The sequence below is a fragment of the Nerophis ophidion genome, linkage group LG24, assembly GCF_033978795.1.
Source record: "Nerophis ophidion isolate RoL-2023_Sa linkage group LG24, RoL_Noph_v1.0, whole genome shotgun sequence".
Classification (NCBI taxonomy): domain Eukaryota; kingdom Metazoa; phylum Chordata; class Actinopteri; order Syngnathiformes; family Syngnathidae; genus Nerophis; species Nerophis ophidion.
Window position 1 is genome coordinate 5432049 of NC_084634.1, and position 23367 is coordinate 5455415.

Here is a 23367-nt window from a genome sequence, read left to right on the forward strand (position 1 = left end):
CGGTGTGTTGTCAGAGGGTGTAACAACACTAACGGAGGGATTCAAGTTGCACCACTGGCCCGAAGATGCCAAAGTGTCTGCCGCCAGACCCCCATTGAATGTGCTGGAGTTTCTCCACATTTGACCGGCGATGCTAAGGCAGACATGGCACAGAGATGTATGGATAACCTGCAGATGCATTTGCACCGATAGTCAACGAAATCACAAAGGTGAGTTTTGTTGATGTTGACTGCCAGCTAATCGATGCTAACATGCTAGCTCACCGATGCTAACATGCTATTTACCGGCGGTGCTAAAGCAGACATGGCACAGAGATGTATGGATAACCTGCAGATGCATTTGCAACTATATTACGTTTCCTTCCACCCACATTTAATGCGAAAAAAACACTTACCAATCGACGGATTTAAGTTGCTCCAGTGTCAAAAGATGCGAAAGTCCTGATCGTTTGGTCCGCACATTTTACCGGCGATGCTAACGCAGCTATTCGGCCATGCTATGGCTATGAATAGCGTCAATAGCTATTCGCTCAATAGCTTCAGTTTCTTCTTCAATACTTTCATACTCCAACCATCTGTTTCAATACATGCGTAATCTGTTGAATCGCTTAAGCCGCTGAAATCCGAGTCTGAATCCGAGCTAATGTCGCTATATCTTGCTGTGGTATTCCCATTGTTTGTTTACATTGGCAGCACTGTATGACGTCACAGGGAAATGGATGGTGGTTTCGAACATAGGCACTTTAAAGCTTTAATTAGGGATTTTCCGAGACCGGTAAAATTTTGAAAAAAAATTCAAAAAATACAACAAGCCACTGGGAACTGATTGTTATTGTTTTTAACCCTTTTGAAATTGTGATAATGTTCCCCTTTAAGTAGTTGAATTCACATGTTTAAGGTTAACTTTCACCTCCGGGGAGGGTTAACAATGGTAGAGGGGACTGAGCATTGACTTTCACCTGAAAAAAAAGCGGAGGAAAAGACAAGATGCAGTGCTAATTTGGAGCTAACGTCTGGATAGGTGGGACTATTTTTTCCACAGTGAGGCTATTTTATTGGATAATATGTATTTCTAGTTGAATAAAACTACATTAAATTGATTGAGTATTCCTATTTCATATTGCCTTTATTGATAACCGTTTTATAAAAGCAATATATGACTCCAGTCCATGGTATATGCTCATTATAGCACTCTAAGGGGCGTGCCTGGAGTGATATATTGTTGAATTATTCAATATTGTTGAGCCTCTACACACCCTTGAAGTAACTTACAATTTGACTCCTAAAGAAGTCTCTTATATCCAGTTTTCTGTTCAATGACATCCTTCGAAACCTACAGCACACACGCACGCAAACAGACACAAACACAATGTAAATCACAGCACTGATATTAAAATCCATCTAGCTACCGTGTGGCAGGAACAAGAAATGCCGAACATGTTGACAACTTACACTGACAGTTGCACCGCCTCTCGTGCGGTCGCTAGCAACTAGCATGTAGGCTAGCTTTTATAAGCAGAAGGAGTGACAGCGGGGACAGCCAATCACACGTAAGTTAGCATGAAACCAGCAACCAATCAGGGAGCGATATTTAAGTTAGAGGCGGGACTTCTAGCAGAGACCGACATTTAACCCTTTCTGTACCATAATCATTGACTAAACATTACGGGCAGCGCTTGTATTGATCGTGACTACACAGTAGCGGCTGGATATTGGTAGGGACGTGTCCCTAGAGTCCCTACCCAATTCTACGCCCTTGGTCGACAGACCAAACGAGACACGTCAAAATAAAAGTATGCCCACATACTGTTTCAAAGAGTGCTGCTCGTTTTACGTATGTGGGTAACAACATTTAAAGGGGAACATTATCAGCAGACCTATGTAAGCGTCAATATATACCTTGATGGTGCAGAAAAAAGACCCTATATTTTTTTTAACCGATTTCCGAACTCTTAATGGGTGAATTTTGGCGAATTATAGGCCTTTCTGTTTATCGCTCATGTGGTGATGACGTCAGAACGTGACGTCTCCGAGGTAACAGCCGCCATTTTCATTTTCAACACATTACAAACACCGGGTCTCAGCTCTGTTATTTTCCGTTTTTTCGAATATTTTTTTAAACCTTGGAGACATCATGCCTCGTCGGTGTGTTGTCGGAGGGTGTAACAACACAAACAGGGAGGGATTCAAGTTGCACCACTGGCCCGAAGATGCCAAAGTGTCTGCCGCCAGACCCCCGTTGAATGTACCAAAGTGTCTCCACATTTTACCGGCGATGACAGACATGGCACAGAGATGTATGGATAACCTGCAGATGCATTTGCAACGTTAAAGTCAAGGAAATCACAAAGGTGAGTTTTCTTGATCTTGACTTATGTGCTAATCAGACATATTTGGTCGCGGCGTGACTGCCAGCTAATCGATGCTAACATGCTATGCTAATCGACGCTAACATGCTATTTACCGGCGGTGCTAAAGCAGACATGGCACAGAGATGTATGGATAACCTGTAGATGCATTTGCAACTATATTACGTTTCCTTCCACCCACATTTAATGCAAAAAAAAACACTTACCAATCGACAGATTTAAGTTGCTCCAGTGTCAAGAGATGTGAAAGTCCTGATCGTTTGGTCCGCACATTTTACCGGCGATGCTAACGCAGCTATTCGGCCATGCTATGGCTATGAATAGCGTCAATAGCTATTTGCTCAATAGCTTCAGTTTCTTCTTCAATACTTTCATACTCCAACCATCTGTTTCAATACATGCGTAATCTGTTGAATCGCTTAAGTCACTGAAATCCGAGTCTGAATCCGAGCTAATGTCACTATATCTTGCTGTGGTATTCCCATTGTTTGTTTACATTGGCAGCACTGTGTGACGTCACAGGGAAATGGATAGTCGCATCGCAAATAGCGAAAATCAAGCACTTTAAAGATTTTTTTTGGGGCTATTCGGGGACCGGTAAAATTTTGAAAACATTTTGAAAAAATACAACAAGCCACTGGGAACTGATTTTTATTGTTTTTAACCCTTTTGAAATTGTGATAATGTTCCCCTTTAACTATTTATAAATGTTTGATTTCTATAGGCTAGTAAGGTAAAGGGTTGCAGCTGACAAGTTTGGGCTACCTTGCTTCTGCAGCCTTCATCAGAGGTGTCACGTGATGTTAGCGTGACGTTGTCCGTGACGTGATATATGGATTGTACCATCAAGAGTTGTCAGGTACACTTTACCTACTAGCCCAGGGGTCGGGAACGTTTTTGGCTGAGAGAGCCATGGAAGCCAAATATTTTAAAATGTATTTCCGTGAGAGCCATATAATGTTTTTTAAACACTGAATACAACTAAATGTGTGCATTTTTATGTAAAACCAACATTAAGGTATAACATCTGTTATTCTTTTTAATAAAATGTTTATTCTATAGCTAACTAATAATGAATAAAATACTTCTTACCATTCTTGACTTCTTGAACAGGTGCGGTAGAACAGTCTTTTTCAACCACTGTGCCGTGACATACAGTCTAGTGTGCCGTGGGAGATTATCTAACTTCACCTATATGGGTTAAAATAGTTTTTTGCAAACCAATAATTACAGTCTGAAAACGATGTGGTGTTGTTGAGTGGTCGGTGCTGTCTAGAGCTAATTGCTTTGTAGATGTCGGAAACAGCGGGAGGCAGGGTGCAGGTAAAAAAAAAAAGGTGTCTAATGCTTAAAACATAAATAAACAAAAGGTGAGTGCCCCTAAGAAAAGGCATTAAAGCTTAGGTAAGGCTATGCAGAGCAAAACTAAAAATGAACTGGTTACAAAGTAAACAGAAAAACAAAATGCTGGACGACAGCAAAGACTTACTGTGGAGCAAAGACAATGTATATCCGACAATGTCCCCACAAAGAAGGATAAAAACGACTGAAATACTCTTGAATGCTAAAACAAAGTAGATGCGGGAAGTAGCACTACAGGAAAATACCAAAAAAAAGAGAAAAAGCAACCAAAATAGGAGCACAAGACAAGAATTAAAACACTACACACAGGAAAACAGCAAACAACTCAAAATAATGGTGACAGTACGTCTGCTTTGAGACAAGAGCTATATTGACGCATGCTTGGTTATGCTTTAAAGTCGTATCCAACAATTGTGACGACGACTTTTTACCGTCAACTGAGTTTCGTTTTTAATACATTTCTGCTGGTGGTGTGCCTCCGGATTTTTTAAACGCAAAAAAATGTGCCTTGGCTCAAAAAAGGTTGAAAAACACTGCGGTAGAAAACGGATGGAGGGATAAAAATGCATGAGAATTTTTTTTACATTTTGAACGTTATTTTTAACACTGATTACCAGTGGAATTATTCATTACTTATTGTGTTAAGCAATGTAAAATAAGAATAATCTGAGAGCCAGCTGTAGTCATCAAAAGAGCCACATCTGGCTCTAGAGCCATAGGTTCCCTACCCCTGTACTAGCCTCTATAAATCAACCATTTATAAATACACGTCAGCAGGCTAAATGAACCTCTTCAACATAACATTTAACTACGTATAATGTAGCGGCTGGCTACGGGGTGTTAGCCAATGACTTTGGCTGGGGGGCGGGACTTCCGGGATAGATAGGTAAGTGACGTTGACTGCAGGAAGTGAGAGTTCGAGTTGTCCCGGTAAAAGCGTTAAAGATATGAGAGCTGCTGTGTGGTTGTATTACATCTTGTGCAATAAAGACAAGACAAACCAAGAAGTTTTATGAGCCTACATTCCTGGGATTATTACAATATATATTTCCGAATTGGTTCAACCGCCACCTGCCTGACTCTATTTAAAATCAATTTTTTCGTCATGTCACCCGCCCGACCTGCAGTTTATCCGCGGACTCCACAGTTGTGACCGCAAACCGCGCATCTCTAGTGTGTAACACAATCTTGTTAATATGATTCTAACATTTATAGATTAGACACTTCCGATTAGTGCTTTTATTTCAGTCAAGTACATGAGTTAATATACACATTTGTGTACTTTAAAATGAACAGAACAATTTGACTGAAAAGGTGAGAATAAACAGTACATAAAATATGTTACATACAATAAACATTTTAAGTGTTCATAATTCACTTTTATACTTATTCATATGTGTTTGGAACAATGAAGTGTTGCATATTTTATTTTCTAATAGTAGATGATTCCATAGATGAACTCCTTTATAAGATGTACATATTTGTTTTACATGTGTTCATACCTTTGCTTTTGAGTACACATAAATCCCTCTTAGTTCATATTTACTGGTTCACATCTGAAACATCTTCTGGACCACTTCTGGAAGCATATTATTATTTACTTTATACATCATTTGAACAGTTGTCTTGTACACGATTTTAAAATGTGTGACTTTATGAATCATTTGTTGGGTCTCTATAATCCATTCATTTAATTGTCTTTATTACTTTCTTGTGTAATATGAATATTGTTGTGTGATTGTTTTTTATGTATGTCACCAGACCTTTATGCAATAAACAATGTATGCTTCGGCGGCGATGACCAAGAAGAACGCGGAGTTGGAATATAATTACAACACTTTATGTACATATCCATATACATATTTATATAATATTTACATATGTACATAATATGTAACTACAAGCTCCATTCACAGACAGAGTCAAATGGCTTTTATGAGTGGTCGAGCGAGTCAAAAGTCAGAAAAAAATATATAAATAATAAATGATAAATGGGTTGTACTTGTATAGCGCTTTTCTACCTTCAAGGTACTCAAAGCGCTTTGACACTACTTCCACATTCACCCATTCACACACACATTCACACACTGATGGAGGGAGCTGCCATGCAAGGCGCCAACCAGCACCCATCAGGAGCAAGGGTGAAGTGTCTTGCTCAGGACACAACGGACGTGACGAGGTTGGTTCTAGGTGGGATTTGAACCAGTGACCCTCGGGTTGCGTTCGGCCACTCTCCCACTGCGCCACGCCGTCCCTATATATATACAAATATATATACAATATATATACAAATAATTTTTTATTTTTTTATTTTATTTGTGGCGGCTGTAATTCTTCCGTGGCGTGCCGCCACTAATAAATCAGTGTGTGGGAAACACTTATATATATAAAAAATATTTGGTTTACATTTTCCTAGTAGACATACTAGTTTGACATCATTCTCCAATGGAACATCCTGGATGAATTTGGATAGAAGTGAGTTACAAAGGTAAACTTTTTGAATGAATTAACTTTATTTGTGATGATTTATCTCTTATGCTCAGTGCATTTTTTTTTCCAAATTTAATTTGAGGGAAGTTGTCACCGCCTGCTGCCACCTTGTGGTTTGTATTGTCAGTTTTCCTCTTTTGGTGCAGTTGACCTTGTTCTTACAGTTCTCCTTTCCTGTGTTGCCCTTGTGGGCGGAGTTGTGGGACGTGCACAGCTGCTTCCAATTGACCCTGGTGCTACTTAAGCAGCACCTTGACAGCTGGATGGCACTCGGTGATTCCACTCCACGCCAGTTGATTACATGCTTTGAGTATTTTGCTACCTTGGCCAGTCCCAGTGCCATCCATCTTGGTGTTGTTTTGTAGTGTGCACGTCTTGTAACTCCAAACCAAGTTGAAATATATAGTTTGAATATAAGTAGCTTTTGTTCTTTTTTCCGCAATGCAAATGTTGTCTTTTCTTTTTCGCACCGTCGCTTTTTGTTACCTCCTGTTTGGATGGTTTTTGTGAGTTGATTTCCGCAGTAAAAGAAGTGTTTTACTGTGCATCCTTGGGTTCCTCTTTACTGTGTTGAACAGCACTCTGACAGAAGGAGTTTCTCCAAAACGCAACACCCTTTGGTGGACAAGTTTGTGATAAAGGCTATACATATAAAATGAAAGGGACAAGTGGTGGAACAAATGGATGGATGTACAGTAAAACTCTATGGGATGATGTACATTATGGACTTGTCCCTAACATTCCAAACTTTCCCATGTTTTCTGACATTGATGTTTGAGGGATTCTAAAAAAGGGGGGGAAAAAATCATCAACAACTTTAAAAAATACTTGTCAAGTGTAGCTATTTAATAAGAAATGTAGATTATAAAAAAAAAAACTATCCTTCATAACCTTCCACATACAAACCCCGTTTCCATATGAGTTGGGGAAATTGTGTTAGATGTAAATATAAACAGAATACAATGATTTGCAAATCCTTTTCAACACATATTTAGTTGAATGCACTACAAAGACAAGATATTTGATGTTCAAACTCATAAACTTTTTTTTTTTTTTGCAAATATTGATTCACTTAGAATTTCATAGCTGCAACATGTGCCAAAGTAGTTGGGAAAGGGCATGTTCACCACTGAGTTACATCACCTTTTCTTTTAACAACACTCAAGAAACGTTTGGGAACTGAGGAAACTAGTTGTTGAAGCTTTAAAAGTGGTATTATTTCCCATTCTTGTTTTATGTAGATCTTCAGTCGTTCAACAGTCCTTATTAGTCAAATGGTTCTGTTCATTTTAAAGTACACAAATGTGTATATCAACTCATGTACTTGACTGAAATAAAAGCACTAATCTGAGGCGTCTAATCTATGAATGTTAGAATCATATTAACAAGATTGTGTTACACACACAACAATGATGTTACTGCATATGTCAGCTGCCAAATTAGGAGCTTTTGTAACCCGCTTTAAAATTATTCTATAATCAATCATATACCAAATGATATATCGTGACATATATTGTTATTAGGATATAGATTTGAGGTCGTATCGCCCATACCAAACATTGTTTCACCGTGTAATTTTGTTTGGCCCACCAAATATATTTGTTTTATATTCTTCAGATGTGTGTGTATGTTTAAAATGTTGTACTCCTGTTCTACATCACGTGGAAGTGTCATGTCATGGGGATGGTGTGCTTTTAACTAAGGGTGTGACGATACGGTCAGCTCACCAAAGGATACTCGATATTGGCTTTAGGAGAACAAGACAATATTTTGGTGGTTAACATGATTCGTACACATATGTGTACTTCATGTGTATATGAATGTACTTTCCCTTGTGTGCTTAGTTTTACTGTAACTTCATAGTGGATAATATCTATAAACAACCTCAATTGTTTTTCATCTTTAATTTGAAGGACTGTTTACTTATCTGACAAATTCAAAGGAAACCGCACTTTTTTAAAATGTTGCCTATCATTCACAATCCTTATGTAAGACATATGTTTTAAACTTTTATGAATTTTAATTAGTAAATAAACGTGAGCAAAAATCAGCTAACATTGGAGTCAATGGGAGCTCCTCTATTAGACCCACAAAGTCCTCCAAAAAACATCCAAAACCTGCCAACAATACTCCATTTACATTTTGTGACCTGAATATTAACCAAGTATTAGTGATATTGTTATTATAAGCGCTAACGCTAAGGACCTACTTTTAGCGGCGCATTGATCACAGAAGTAACTAGCTTATGCTGCTATATTGACATACTGAGCTGCATTCCCGCCTCTAAAATGGTGAAAGCTAATTCTAGATTATAAATCATGATTCTCACTTATGTAGTAGAAGGTTGTGGACATAAACCGAGAACTTGCTCAACTTTGACATCCAATTTAGACCACGAGATGGTAAGAAAGACACAAAAATACACTCTTTTGCACCTACCCTTTTTTAACCCTTTTTCTCATGATTAATTCTTCATCTAAACGGGAAGATATGAACATCCCATCAGTTGGCATCCGAATGAGAGCAGACATTGTATGCTTAAAATGAGCAAGATATGTAAATATGACATGTTATTAAGAATGTTACTACATTACATATATACTTACAGTGTGTATTTAAAATGTTGAAGGGGGTTTTAGGATGTTATTTAGAGCACTTTATAGGCAGAATAGAGCGGCTACCAATGACTCAATTGTTAGCTCACTTTTGCAAAGGTTTATTTTCTATTGAGGATGCATTAACCATCGACCTGCTCAGTGGCCTTGTGGTTAGAGTGTCTGCCCTGAGACTGGAAAGTCGTGATTTTAAATCCTGGCCGAGTCATACCAAAGACTATAAAAATGGGACCCATGGCCTCCTTCCTTGGCATTCAGCATTAAGGGTTGGGGGTTAAATTACCAAATGATTCCCAAGCACGGCCTCCGCTGCCCTCACCTCCCAGGGGGTGAACTTGGGGATGGGTCAAATGCAGAGGATCATTTCACCACACCTAGTGTGTGACTACCGTTGGGACCTTAACTTTAACTTACATAGGGACTGTGAATGATTCCAAAAAGTGCAGTTCCCCTTGAAATTTGAAAATAGAACAACAAGATATCATGTGAAGTGAATTATATTTATATAGCGCTTTTCTCTAATGACTCAAAGCGCTTTACAGAGTGAAACCCAATATGTAAGTTACATTTAAACCAATGTGGGTGGCACTGGGAGCAGGTGGGTAAAGTGTCTTGCCCAAGGACACAACTGCTCGGATGGCAGAAGATGGGATCGAACTTGGAACCCTCAAGTTGCTGGCACGGCCACTCTACCAACCGAGCTATACCGCCCCAAGTAACAAGAACAGAATATATAAATAATAAAATGCCTCATAGCAAATGTGATGAATTCATCTTAATACTGTCCTTTTTTGGGCTTTCCCTTTTAAAGTGCAAAGTCCTCGCAGGGTCTTTTGTCCTAATGACTGTCTGGTTCAAGTGAGGAGACTATAATTTAGGAAAACATTTTAATTACAAATGGACTAGAATAAGTTAATCATTTTTACAGGTAGCTAAAGTTGGGATATAATTAATATAATGAAGGATGAAGTGATTAAGAAATGTTTAATATAGATTAGAATAGGCCGTGCAACTAATCATATGTCCTGAGTTCCAGTTGAAAGTGGGTGCAAGTTCATGCCCACGCACATACACTCTTATCGCCCACATTCTTGCCACTGTTTACCTGGCTTCTTGGCCGAGGTCTGAAGGACAACACCTGGGTGACCTCATCGAGGTGTTCTCCACCGCGGAATAAATGTTGGCCAAACACGTGTTTCACTGGGACAATAGTGAGTGGTGCACACTTCCTTCGCCCGGCCACAGAACAACAAAAAGAGTTGCTGGTGTAACAATAGGAAGAATATATTCCACTCCTCTCTTGTACACGCGGCTTATGAGGTAATATACATTATATATTTTCATATTATTTATCTTATTTACCTGATATGTTGTTCCAAGCTAACGTGCTGGCGTTAGCCCGCTAGCAGGCCTTTGTAGCAAATGCGAGCGTTTTTTTTTTGAGGAGTGTATTTTATATGTTCTCTATGAGAATTATATTGCCTTATTTAATACTTTAACAATGTTTTTTTGTTGTATATTACACTCATGCTTAACATCATTAAATATTTGTTACTAGAAAGGAACGAACGTCCCGTAATTTAAGTCTGGAATAAGTCACATGGTATAATAATAATAATAATAATACATTTTATTTGGTATAGCGCTTGTCAGTGTACTAAAAAACGCTTTACATCATAAAGATTAAAATATAACTTTTTATGACAGTGTAATATAATGTATTACACATACATTGCAGTAGTTACTTTGGATTGGTGCTAACTTTATGATGTTGTTTGCACGCACTTCTATTACCTTGATGACATCCACCCATCCAGGTTCCTACCGCTTGTCCCTTTTTGGGGTTGCAGGGGGTACTGGAGCCTATCTCAGCTGCATTCGGCCAGACATATCATGGAAATTAAATCAACTGATGCTTATTATTACGAATACACTATTTGCACAATTGTGAGCAATTAATGCTCATTCAGTTAGACAAAAATAAATATTTAATGAAATGAATGTTAAATATATAAAAAGGCTTTAATATACTGCACACAAATTGAACATGCATCATTATTTTGTTTGTAATCAAAGCATGAGGTACCCAAATATTCTTATATATATATATATATATATATATATATATATATATTAGTCCAAAATGTGTTGGTATCCAGGAGCATTCAAAGTTCCTTTCACTGGAACAAAGGGGCCAAGTCCAACTGCTGAAAATCCAACCCAACACCATAATTCCTCCTCCACCAAATTTCACACTCGGTACAATGCAGTCGGAAATTTACCGTTTTCCTGGCAACCTCCAAACCCAGACTGGTCCATCAGATTGCCAGATGGAAAAAGTGTGACTCATCAGTCCAGAGAAGGTGTCTCCACTGCTCTAGAGTCCAGTGGCGACGTGCTTTACACCACTGCATCCCACGCTTTGCATTGGACTTGGTGATGTATGGCTTAGAGTCAGCTGCACGGCCATGAAATGCCATTCCATTAACTCTCTGCATACTGTATGTGGGCTAACTGGAAGGTCACATGAAGTTTGGAGCTCTGGAGCAACTGACTGTGCAGAAAGTCTTTGCACTATACACTTCAGCATCCACATACTCCTCTCTGTCCGTTTACGTGGCCTACCACTTGGTGGCTGAGTTGCTGTTGTTCCCAAACTCTTCACTTTTCATATCATAAAGTTGACTTTGGAATATTTAGGAGCGAGGACATTTCACGACTGGATTTGTTGCACAGGCAGCATCTTATGACAGTTCCACGCTGGAAATCACTGAGAGCGGCCCATTCTTTCACAAAATGTTTGTAGAAACAGTCTCCATGCCTAAGTGCTTGATTTTATAAGTGATTAGAACACCTGATTCTCGTCATTTGGATGGTTGGCCAAATTCTTTTTGGCAATATAGTGTATATATATTCTCACACCAGCACATTTCTTAAGGTGTCAGTGAGGTTCAACCAACATACTATCACACGGCCACACTCGCTGGCACTTGTTACACGTGCTTCGCTGCACTTCTGTTTGTTTTCTGTTGGGTTAAAAATGTTGCTTTCGCAGAAGGAAGAACAAGGAGAGGATATTGCGCGTAAAAGTAAAGCCAACTGATCACAGCTCTGTAGTCCTGGTCACCGTTGACGTGAGGTGGGACTATTTTGGAGGTGCACGTCAAGGTTGGCTGGTAGGTTGGTAGTGGGAGGAGCCAGTTGGCGTCACTTGATGCTGCAGCACAATGAAACTTTTATACGTGCAGACTGACTTCATGCAGTCATGACGATATTAAATTCCCAGCAGGAGGTTTTGTATAAGTTGTTACTTTTTATCAATAATTAATGTAAATGCAGAAAACAAGATCAATTACACAATTCATAATATTCAATAACTGATGATTATTCCATGTGTAGAAGAACATCACCACAAAGTGCTGTCAGTCCACTTGGAAAATATTATATTTGATAGACAAAAAAATATTTGACACGTCTGAGCTGAAGTTTGTTTGTGTTGTCTTGCGGACGTCCAACAGATGAACGCTCCTCAAGAAGAATGTCCCCTTCAGCAGCAGGAGGATCCACAGTCCCCCCACATGAAAGAGGAAGAGGAGGATCTCGGGGTTACTCAGGAGGAAGAGTTTCTTCCAGGGCAGGAGGAGGCGGATCTCAGCAAGTTTCCACTGACTGTTGTCTCTGTGAAGACTGAAGAGCATGAAGACAAACCACCTGAGTCCTCACAGCTTCATCACAGTCCAAGTAAGCACAACATCCTGATGTCATCCAATATGTATGCTAAATAATAAACAACTGCTAGTACAAGGTGGTTAACATTATAGGTAATGGTAGTCCTCTATTGTGCCTTTAAAGCCCCTTTAAAATCACCAACATTACTCCATTTACTTGTAGTGACCTGTATATTAACCAAGTATTAGCAGCATTGTAATTGTAAGAGCTAACTTCAAGGAACTACTTTTTGTCGAACGGCTCCTTGCTCACAGAGAGGTAGACTAGATACTGAGCTGCTGCTGCATCGCCTCTGAGTTGGTAAAAGTTTGTTCTCGGTTATAAATCATGCCTCACGCTTGTATCGGCAAAGGTTGTGGCCATACACCGAGAAGTTGGTCAAATTAGTTTTAAACCCAAAGACTTCGCTAGGAAGACACGGCAAGATGTTCATTTAGCAACAAGCTGGACGAGCTGAAGCTGCAGACTGCGACAAATAAGATGGTCGGGGACAGCTGCATTCTGCTCATCACCGAGACGTGGCTTCACCCGCTCATCCCGGACACGGCTATCGAGCTAGCGGGCCGCACAACACATCGGCATGACAGAAGCAAAGTCTCCGGTAAGAGCAGAGTAGGGGGGCTATGCATCTACGTCAACAACAGCTGGTGCACCAACACCAAGACTGTTACCAGTCAGTGCTCATCAGATTTGGAGTACGTTACTGTGAAATGCAGACCCATCTACCTTCCACGGGAGTTTAATGTTGTCATGCTAACGGCTGTTTACATACAAACCCCGTTTCCATATGAGTTGGGAAATTGTGTTAAATGTAAACATAAACGGAATAGAATGATTTAGAAATCCTTTTCAACCCATATTCAATTGAATGCACTACAAAGACAAGATATTTGATGTTCAAACTCATAAACTTTTTTTTTTTTTTTTTGCAAATAATAATTAACTTACAATTTCATGGCTGCAACACGTGCCAAAGTAGTTGGGAAAGGGCATGTTCACCACTGTGTTACATCACCTTTTCTTTTAACAACACTCAATAAATGTTTAGGAACTGAGGAAACTAATTGTTGAAGCTTTGAAAGTGGAATTCTTTACCATTCTTGTTTTATGTAGAGCTTCAGTCCTTCAGTCCTGTAGTCTCCGCTGTCGTATCTTCATAATGCCCCACACATTTTCGATGGGAGACAGGTCTGGACTGCAGGCGGGCCAGGAAAGTATCTGCACTCTTTTACTACAAAGCCACGCAGTTGTAACACTTGTATTGCTGAAATAAGCAGGGGCGTCCATGATAACGTTGCTTGGATGACAAAATATGTTGCTCCAAAACCTGTATGGACCTTTCAGCATTAATGGTGCCTTCACAGATGTGTAAGTTACCCATACCTTGGGCACTAATACACCCCCATACCATCACAGATGCTGGCTTTTCAACTTTGCGCCTATAACAATCCGGATGGTTATTTTCCTCTTTGTTCTGGAGGACACCACGTCCTTTGTTTCCAAATATAATTTGAAATGTGGACTCGTCAGACCACAGAACACTTTTCCACTTTGCATCAGTCCATCTTAGTTGAGCTCGGGCCCAGCCAAGCCGGCGGTGTTTCAGGATATTGTTGATAAACGGTTTTGGCTTTGCATAGTAGAGTTTTAACTTGCACTTACAGATGTAGCGACCAACTGTAGTTACTGACAGTGGTTCTATGAAGTGTTCCTGAGCCCATTTGGTGATATCCTTTACACACTGTTGGTTTTTGATGCAGTACCGCCTGAGGGATCAAAAGTCCGTAATATCATCGCTTACGTGCAGTGATTTCTCCAGCTTCTCTGAACTTTTTGATTATTTTATGGACCATAGATGGTAAAATCCCTAAATTCCTTGCAATAGCTGGTTGAGAAATGTTGTTCTAAAACTGTTCGACAATTTGCTTACAAAGTGGTGACCCTCACCCCATCCTTGTTTGTGAATTACTTAGCATTTCTTGGAAGCTGCTTTTATACCCAATCATGGCACCCACCTGTTCCCAATTAGCCTGCACACCTGTGGGATGTTCCATATAAGTGTTTGATGAGCATTCGTCAACTTGATCAGTATTTATTGCCACCTTTCCCAACTTCTTTGTCACATGTTGCTGGCATCAAATTCTAAAGTTAATGATTATTTGCAAAAAAAAAAAAAAAAAGTATCAGTTTGAACATCAAATATGTTGTCTTTGTAGCATATTCAACTGAATATGGGTTGAAAATTATTTTCAAATCATTGTATTTACATCTAACACAATTTCCCAACTCATATGGAAACAGGGTTTGTACTAGCACGGCCCTCAGGGTGTTACATGACTCCATTAGCAGTCAACAAAGCGCGTACGCTGAGGCGGTGCACATCATTGCTGGGGACTTTAATCACACAGAATTGAAAACTGTGTTCCCTAAATTCCACCAACACATTAAATGTGCAACTAGGGGGAAAAAAACACTCTGGACAAGGCATACTCTAATATTAAGAGTAGCTACAGGGCTAAGTCACCACCACACTTGGGCCAGTCTGACCACCTGTCAGTGTTGTTAATCCCGGCATACACACCCCTCAGGAAAAGTGCTCCCCCGACAACTAAGACTGTTAAAATCTGGCCTGAGGGCGCCTCTCAGCAGCTCCAGGATTGATTTTAAAGGGGAACATTATCAGCAGACCTATGTAAGCGTCAATATATACCTTGATGGTGCAGAAAAAAGACCATCTATTTTTTTAACCGATTCGATTTCCGAACTCTAAATGGGTGAATTTTGGCGAATTAAACGCCTTTCTGTTTATCGCGCTGGAAGGGATGACGTCAGAACGTGACGTCGCCGAGGTAACACACCCGCCCTTTTCATTTTCAACACATTACAAACACTGGGTCTCAGCTCTGTTATTTTCCGTTTTTTTGACTATTTTTTGGAACCTTGGAGACATCATGCCTCGTCGGTGTGTTGTCGGAGGGTGTAACAACACTAACAGGGAGGGATTCAAGTTGCACCACTGGCCCGAAGATGCCAAAGTGTCTGCCGCCAGACCCCCATTGAATGTGCCAGAGTGTCTCCACATTTGACCGGCGATGCTAAGGCAGACATGGCACAGAGATGTATGGATAACCTGCAGATGCATTTGCAACTATAGTCAACGAAATCACAAAGGTGAGTTTTGTTGATGTTGACTGCCAGCTAATCGATGCTAACATGCTACGCTAATCGATGCTAACATGCTATTTACCGGCGGTGCTAAAGCAGACATGGCACAGAGATGTATGGATAACCTGTAGAAGCATTTGCAACTATATTACGTTTCCTTCCACCCACATTTAATGCGAAAAAAACACTTACCAATCGACGGATTTAAGTTGCTCCAGTGTCAAAAGATGCGAAAGTCCTGATCGTTTGGTCCGCACATTTTACCGGCGATGCTAACGCAGCTATTCGGCCATGCTATGGCTATGAATAGCGTCAATAGCTATTCGTTCAATAGCTTCAGTTTCTTCTTCAATATTTTCATACTCCAACCATCTGTTTAAATACATGCATAATCTGTTGAATCGCTTAAATTGCTGAAATCAGAGTTTGAATCCGAGCTAATGTCGCTATATCTTGCTGTGGTATTCCCATTGTTTGTTTACATTGGCAGCACTGTGTGACGTCACAGGGAAATGGCCAGTGTCTTCGCAGAGAGCGAAAATAAGGCACTTTAAAGCTTTATTTAGGGATATTCCGAGACCGGTAACATTTTTTTAAAAACTTCAAAAAATACTACAAGCCACTGGGAACTGATTTTTTTATTGTTTTTAACCCTTTTGAAATTGTGATAATGTTCCCCTTTAAAGAACAAACTGGGGCATCTTAGAACAGCAGGACCTGGAGGACCACACTTTATCCGTGCTGAGCTATATCAAGTTCTGCACGGATATTGCTATGACCGAGAAGCGCATCCGGGTCTATCCAAACCAAAAGCCCTGGATGACTGGTGAGGTCAGGACCCTGCTGAAGGAGAGGAACAAGGAATGTAGGTGTGGTGTTGGGGCACAGTAGAGAGCTGCCAGAGCCAGCCTGAGGAGAGGCATTAGAGAGGCCAAGACATCTTATCAGAAGAAAATAGAGGGACACCTCAGCAGCAACAGGCAGGGGGTGCAGCACATCACCAGCTACAAATCCAACAACCTCGCTGTGGCTGACGGAGACGCCTCGCTGGCGGAGGAACTGAACATCTTGCTCGCTTCGGGGTGAAGCAACCACATGCAGTCGCATCACAACCTTCAACCCGTGACAACGTCCTCATGTTGGAGGAACATGAGGTGCAGCGCACACTAAGGAGGGTGAACCCGAGGAAAGCTGCTAGACCAGATGGCGTACCTGGACGTGTACTAAAGACCTGTGCAGACCAGCTGGCTGTTGCCTTTACCAGGATTTTCAACCAGTCCTTGTCTCAGTGCATCGTCCCACCCTGTCTAAAGGACTCTGTTATTGTCCCACTGCCAAAAAAACTGCAGTAAACAGCTTGAATGATTACCGTCCAGTGGCACTTACACCAATCATTATGAAGTGCTTTGAAACTCTGGTTCGGGGGCACATCACCTCAAATCTGCCACCTGTAGTGGACTCTCCCAGTTTGCATAGGGGGCCAACAGATCTACAGATCTGAGCCGCTTAAAGCAGCAGGGGAGCTATGCAAGGCTACTCTTTGTTGATTTTAGCTCTGCGTTCAATACCATCCTCCCCCACAGACTGGTGCCCAAACTGACGGGGCTGGGACTGTCTTCCTCCATCTGCCACTGGATCCTGGACTTCCTAAAGAATTGCTCTCAAAGTGTGAGAGTAGGGCTTCCTCCCACTTCCAAAGACATGCAGCTGGGGATAGGTTGATTGGCAACACTAAATGGTCCCTAGTGTGTGAATGTGAGTGTGAATGTTGTCTGTCTATCTGTGTTGGCCCTGCGATGAGGTGGCGACTTGTCCAGGGTGTACCCCACCTTCCGTCAGATTGTAGCTCAGATAGGCACCAGCACCCCCCGCGACCCCTAAGAGAATAAGCGGTAGAAATGGATGGATGGATGGATGGGTGAGAGTAGGCTCCCACCTTTAAACATCCATCAGCATCAGCACCGGCTCCCCCCAGGGCTGCGTGCTAAGCCCCCTACTCCACACCCTCCACACTCATGCCAGCAATACCACTATTTCATTTGCAGACGACACCACAGTAGTGGGACTCATTTCTGAGAGGGATGATTCTGCCGACAGCAATGAAGTAGAGCGGCTGATTGGGTGGTGCAGGGAAAACTACCTGGTCCTTAAAGGCCTACTGAAATGAGATTTTCTTATTCAAACGGGGATAGCAGGTCCATTCTATGTGTCATACTTGATCATTTCTGATATTGCCAGGATTTAGTAGAGAACATCCACGATAAAGTTCTCAACTGTCGGTGCTAAGCCAAAATCCCCTGCCTCTACCGGAAGTCGCAGACGATGACGTCGCAAGTGTGGGGACTCCTCACATATTCACATTGTTTATAATGGGAGCCTCCAACAAAATGTGCTATTCGGACTGAGAAAACGACAATTTCCCCATTAATTTGAGCGAGGATGAAAGATTTGTGTTTGAGGATATTGATAGCGACGAACTAGACAAAAAAAACGAAAAAAAAAAACGCAAATGCATTGGGACGGATTCCGATGTTTTTAGACACATTTACTAGGATAATTCTGGGAAATCCCTTATCTTTCTATTGTGTTGCTAGTGTTTTAGTGAGTTTAATAGTACCTGATAGTCGGAAGGGTGTCTCCACGGGTGTCTTGACGCGCAGTGTCCAAGGGAAGTTCACTTTAGCTTCATGGACGGCCCAAGCTCAGCTTTTCTCCGGTAAGAAGCAACTTTTTAACCACAAATTTCTCCCCGAAACCTGCTGGTTGACATTCCGTCTTGATTCATGTTTGCTTGACCGCGCTCTGATTCATAGTAAATTTTCACCTCCGCGAATTTTAAAAAGCCTTCCCGGTAAGGTTTATTCAGGTGTACTGGAGAGGAGGCTACGCCGGATAGTCGAACCTCGGATTCAGGAGGAACAGTGTGGTTTTCGTCCTGGTCGTGGAACTTTGGACCAGCTCTATGCTCTCGGCAGGGTTCTTGAGGGTGCATGGGAGTTTGCCTAACCAGTCTACATGTGCTTTCTGGACTTGGAGAAGGCATTCGACCGTGTCCCTCGAGAAGTCCTGTGGGGAGTGCTCAGAGAGTATGGGGTATCGGACTGTATGATAGTGGCGGTCCGCTCCCTGTATGATCAGTGTCAGAGCTTGGTCCGCATTGCTGGCAGTAAGTCGGACACTGTTCCAGTGAGGGTTGGACTCCGCCAAGGCTGTCCTTTGTCACAGATTCTGTTCATAACTTTTATGGACAGAATTTCTAGGCGCAGTCAAGGCGTTGAGGGGTTCCGGTTTGGTGGCCGCGGGATTAGGTCTCTGCTTTTTGCAGATGATGTGGTCCTGATGGCTTCATCTGACCGGGATCTTCAGCTCTCACTGGATCGGTTCGCAGCCGAGTGTGAAGCGACCGGAATGAGAATCAGCACCTCCAAGTCCGAGTCCATGGTTCTTGCCCGGAAAAGGGTGGAGTGCCATTTCCGGGTTGGGGAAGAGACCCTGCTCCAAGTGGAGCAGTTCAAGTACCTACGAGTCTTGTTCACGGGTGGGGGAAGAGAGGATCGTGAGATCGACAGGCGGATCGATGCGGCGTCTTCAGTAATGCGGACGTTGTACCGATCCGTTGTGGTGAAGAAGGAGCTGAGCCGGAAGGCAAAGCTCTCAATTTACTGGTCGATCTACGTTCCCATCCTCACCTATGGTCATGAGCTTTGGGTCATGACCGAAAGGATAAGATCACGGGTACAAGCGGCCAAAATGAGTTTCCTCCGCCGTGTGGTGGGTCTCTCCCTTAGAGATAGGGTGAGAAGCTCTGCCATCCGGGAGGAACTCAAAGTAAAGCCGCTGCTCCTCCACATGGAGAGGAGCCAGATGAGGTGGTTCGGGCATCTGCTCAGGATGCCACCCGAACGCCTCCCTAGGGAGGTGTTTAGGGCACGTCCAACCGGTAGGAGGCCAGGGGGAAGACCCAGGACACGTTGGGAAGACTATGTCTCCCGGCTGGCCTGGGAACGCCTCGAAGACGAAGTGGCTGGGGAGAGGGAAGTCTTGGCTCCCCTGCTTAAGCTGCTGCCCCCGCGACCCGACCTTGGATAAGTGGAAGAAGATGGGTGGAAGGATGGATGGATGGATGGAATTTTAAACAAGGAATCACAGTGTGTTTGTGTGGCTAAAGGCTAAAGCTTCCCAACTTCTTCTTTCTACTCTGACTTCTCCAATATTAATTGAACAAATTGCAAAAGATTCAGCAACACAGATGTCCAAAATACTGTGTAATTATGCCGTTAAAGCAAACGACTTTTAGCTGTGTGTGTGCGTAGCGCTCATACTTCCTAAAAACGCGTGACGTCTTGCGTACTCGTCATCATTACACGACATTTTTAAGACGAAACTCCTGGGAAATCTAAAATTGTAATTTAGTCAACTAAAAAGGCCGTATTGGCATGTGTTGCAATGTTAATATTTCATCATTGATATATAAACTATCAGACTGTGTGGTCGGTAGTAGTGGCTTTCAGTAGGCCTTTAACACCACCAAGACGATGGAGCTGATCATGAACTTCTGGAAGTAAAAAACGATAAACATCCAACCACTGTACATCAATGGTGACTATGTGGAAAGGGTCTCTAACTTCAGGTTCCTGGGCATCCAGATCGAGGAAGACCTGCCGTGGAGTGCGAACACCTCAGTGAGCATCAAAAAGGCATAGCAGAGACTTTACTTTCTGAGACTCCTCAAAAAGAACCACCTGTCACAAAAACTGCTTGTCTTTCTATCGCTGCTCAATAGAGAGTGTGCTGACATACTGCATGTGTGTGTGGTATGCCAGCTGCACGGCGGCAGAGAGAAACACACTTCAGAGGCTCATAAAAACTGCCATGAAGATCACTGGCTGCTCTCTCCCCTCCCTAGATGAACTGTACAGTGCCAGGTGCCTCAAAAAGGCCCATCATAAGGGACCCATTTTGCCCCGGACATAAACTTTTTGAACTGCTGCCCTCGGGCAGGAGATACAGGACAATAAAAAGCCAGACAAACTGATTTAAGAACACTTTTTACCCGAGAGCAATAGTGTCGCTTAACACAAAGCATGAAAAAGAACGACTGTGCATGTGAGCTGTGTGCTTGGTGTTTTATGTATTTTATATTTTTTTTATCTATTTATCTGAGTACCATTTTCTTATGTTTCTATGTGTTATTATGAATTTGTACTAAATTAGTTTGCTTTCAGTTTTGTTGTACAATGACAAAAAAGATATATTATATTCTATATTCTAACATTTTAAACATACACATCTGAAGAAGATAATAAATATATTTGGTGGACCAAACAAAATGACTCGGCGAACCAATGAACCAATATATGTCACGATATACCATTTGGTATATTATTGATAATAGAATAATCTCAAAGTTCCTAATTTGGCAGCTGACATATGCAGTAACATATTGTGTCATTTCTAATTGTGTTATTTTGTCGAAACAATTATTATTAATGTACTTGTTTATTTACTGTTAATATCTGGTTACTTTATTTGAGAAAATAATACTTGAAATGATGTAATATTTTACTGCATCTTTTAGCAACTAAATTAGGAGCCTGTACAGTCTGTTTGAAAATGGTTCTATTAGTAATTCTGTATGAAATAATATATCGCTAATTAAATTTTAAACCGAATCGTCCATCCGTAGTAAAAAGTCCTGTCGTCCTTGTCTTTTATCTTTTCCGGTGAATAATGTTGTAAAGAGCAGCGTGTTTGTGCGTCACTGAGATTTCAAGACGTTTCATACGATAACTTGTTTTCTTAAGTGCATGTAAAAGTACTGAATGCATTGTGTGACTGAGCAGAGATGGTGTGTTTGTCTTGCAGACGTCTGTGAAGAACATCTTCACCCTGAGCAACAGAAGTGGAGCTTCAGGATGCAGACGGAGGAAGACATTAAGAAGGAAGAGGAATACCCCTTGATCCCCCACTTTAAAAAGGAAGAGGGGGACCGATTGTCACCCCATTTTAAAGAGGAAGAGGAGGACCCACTGACCCCTCAAATTAAAGAGGAAGAGGAGGAACACAGCATCAGTCAGGAGGGTAAGCATATTGAATGGTTGGATGAGTTCCCAGTGACTGGTGTCCCTGTGAAGAGTGAAGGTGATGAGGTCAAAGGTGAGAGTGAGGAGAGGGGAGGGGGGGAGCCTCCAAGCAGCAGCTCAACTCAACACATGACAACAGAAGCTGATGGAGACCACTGTGGAGGATCACAAGCAGACAAGCTCTTAGCTCCACTATCAGATAGTGAGGACACAACGTCACACTCTCCTGACACTGATGATGAAGACTCTAAAGATGATAAGACATGTCACACTGACAACACACACCTCACATGTTCTCACTGTGACAAAACTTTTAAATACCCTAGTGAATTGAAAAGACACATGAGAATACACACTGGAGAGAAACCATTTTCATGCTCAGAATGCGGTAGAGATTTTAGACTAAAAGATATGATGAAAGAACACATGAGAACACATACTGGAGAAAAACCTTTTTCATGTTCTATCTGTGGTAAAGATTTTTCTCATAGAAAGGATTTTAAAATACACATGAGAATACATACTGGAGAAAAACCTTTTTCCTGCTCAGAATGTGGTAAAAGTTTTGTAAGAAATCAAAACTTAAAAGCACACATGCGAACACACACTGGAGAAAAACCTTTTTCATGTTCAATCTGCGGTAAAGATTTTAATCATTCGCACCAAATCAAAGCACACATGAGAATACACACTGGAGAAAAACCTTTTTCCTGCTCAGAATGTGATAAAAGTTTTGCAATAATTCAAAATTTGAATGTACACATGAGAACACACACTGGAGAAAAACCTTTTACATGTTCAATCTGCGGTAAAGGTTTTATTCAAAGACATCATTTGAATACACACATGAGCACACACCCAGGAGAGAAAGTGTTGAGTTGCAGTGTGTGTGGTGAAAGATTCTCTTTTAAGTACCAGTGTAAGAAACACAAGTGTGCTGGTGAGAACAGCAGCAGCAAATGAAGATGCAGGATTTGAAATAAACTGTCAAAACTTTGTAAACTTTGACTTTCTAACAACATCAGCACATATAACATGTGTGACATCATTGTTGTGTGTAACACAATCTTGTTAAAATGATTCTAACATTTATAGATTAGACACTTCAGATTAGTGCTTTTATTTCAGTCAAGTACATGAGTTAATATACACATTTGTGTACTTTAAAATGAACAGAACAATTTGACTGAAAAGGTGAGAATAAACAGTACATGAGATATGTTACATACAATAAACATTTCAAGTCTTCATAATTCACTTTTAAACTTAATCATAATAGTGTTTTATGTATGCTTTTGAAATAATGAAGTGTTACATTGTGGTGGAGTGTCCGAAGCTTAAACAGCAAACAAAGTGAATTTAGTACAAAGTTTTTTTTTTACCCTTAATCAAAAAGTACATAGTTGGATTGAATTGCCCATGCAGACGGACAACGTCCTCCGGAGGCGTTGGATGAATCGGGAATCATGCGACTCACACGCAGCATTGGTCTACTAGCCATTTATATGTTTTCTTCATGTGTCAAGGTCCCGTTGTTTTGGACCTGTTTGTTCTG

General features: G+C 41.3%; 1 protein-coding gene across 2 annotated transcripts in view; it reads left to right on the forward strand.

The window, feature by feature from the left end:
• LOC133542487 (gastrula zinc finger protein XlCGF57.1-like) overlaps window positions 1-22808 on the forward strand; it is a 59791-nt gene extending 36983 nt beyond the window's left edge. Inside the window, exons 1-3 of one of the 2 annotated variants that reach the window (XM_061886680.1) lie at window positions 10027-10155; window positions 12354-12576; window positions 21595-22808. In XM_061886680.1, the coding sequence (XP_061742664.1) occupies window positions 12354-12576; window positions 21595-22775 (1404 nt within the window). In that variant the 5' untranslated portion in view covers window positions 10027-10155 and the 3' untranslated portion in view covers window positions 22776-22808. Of the gene's footprint in view, window positions 1-10026; window positions 10156-12353; window positions 12577-21594 lie in introns of those variants that run through there. The other variant, XM_061886681.1, reaches the window with a different exon arrangement.
• Window positions 22809-23367: the final 559 nt, after the last annotated feature.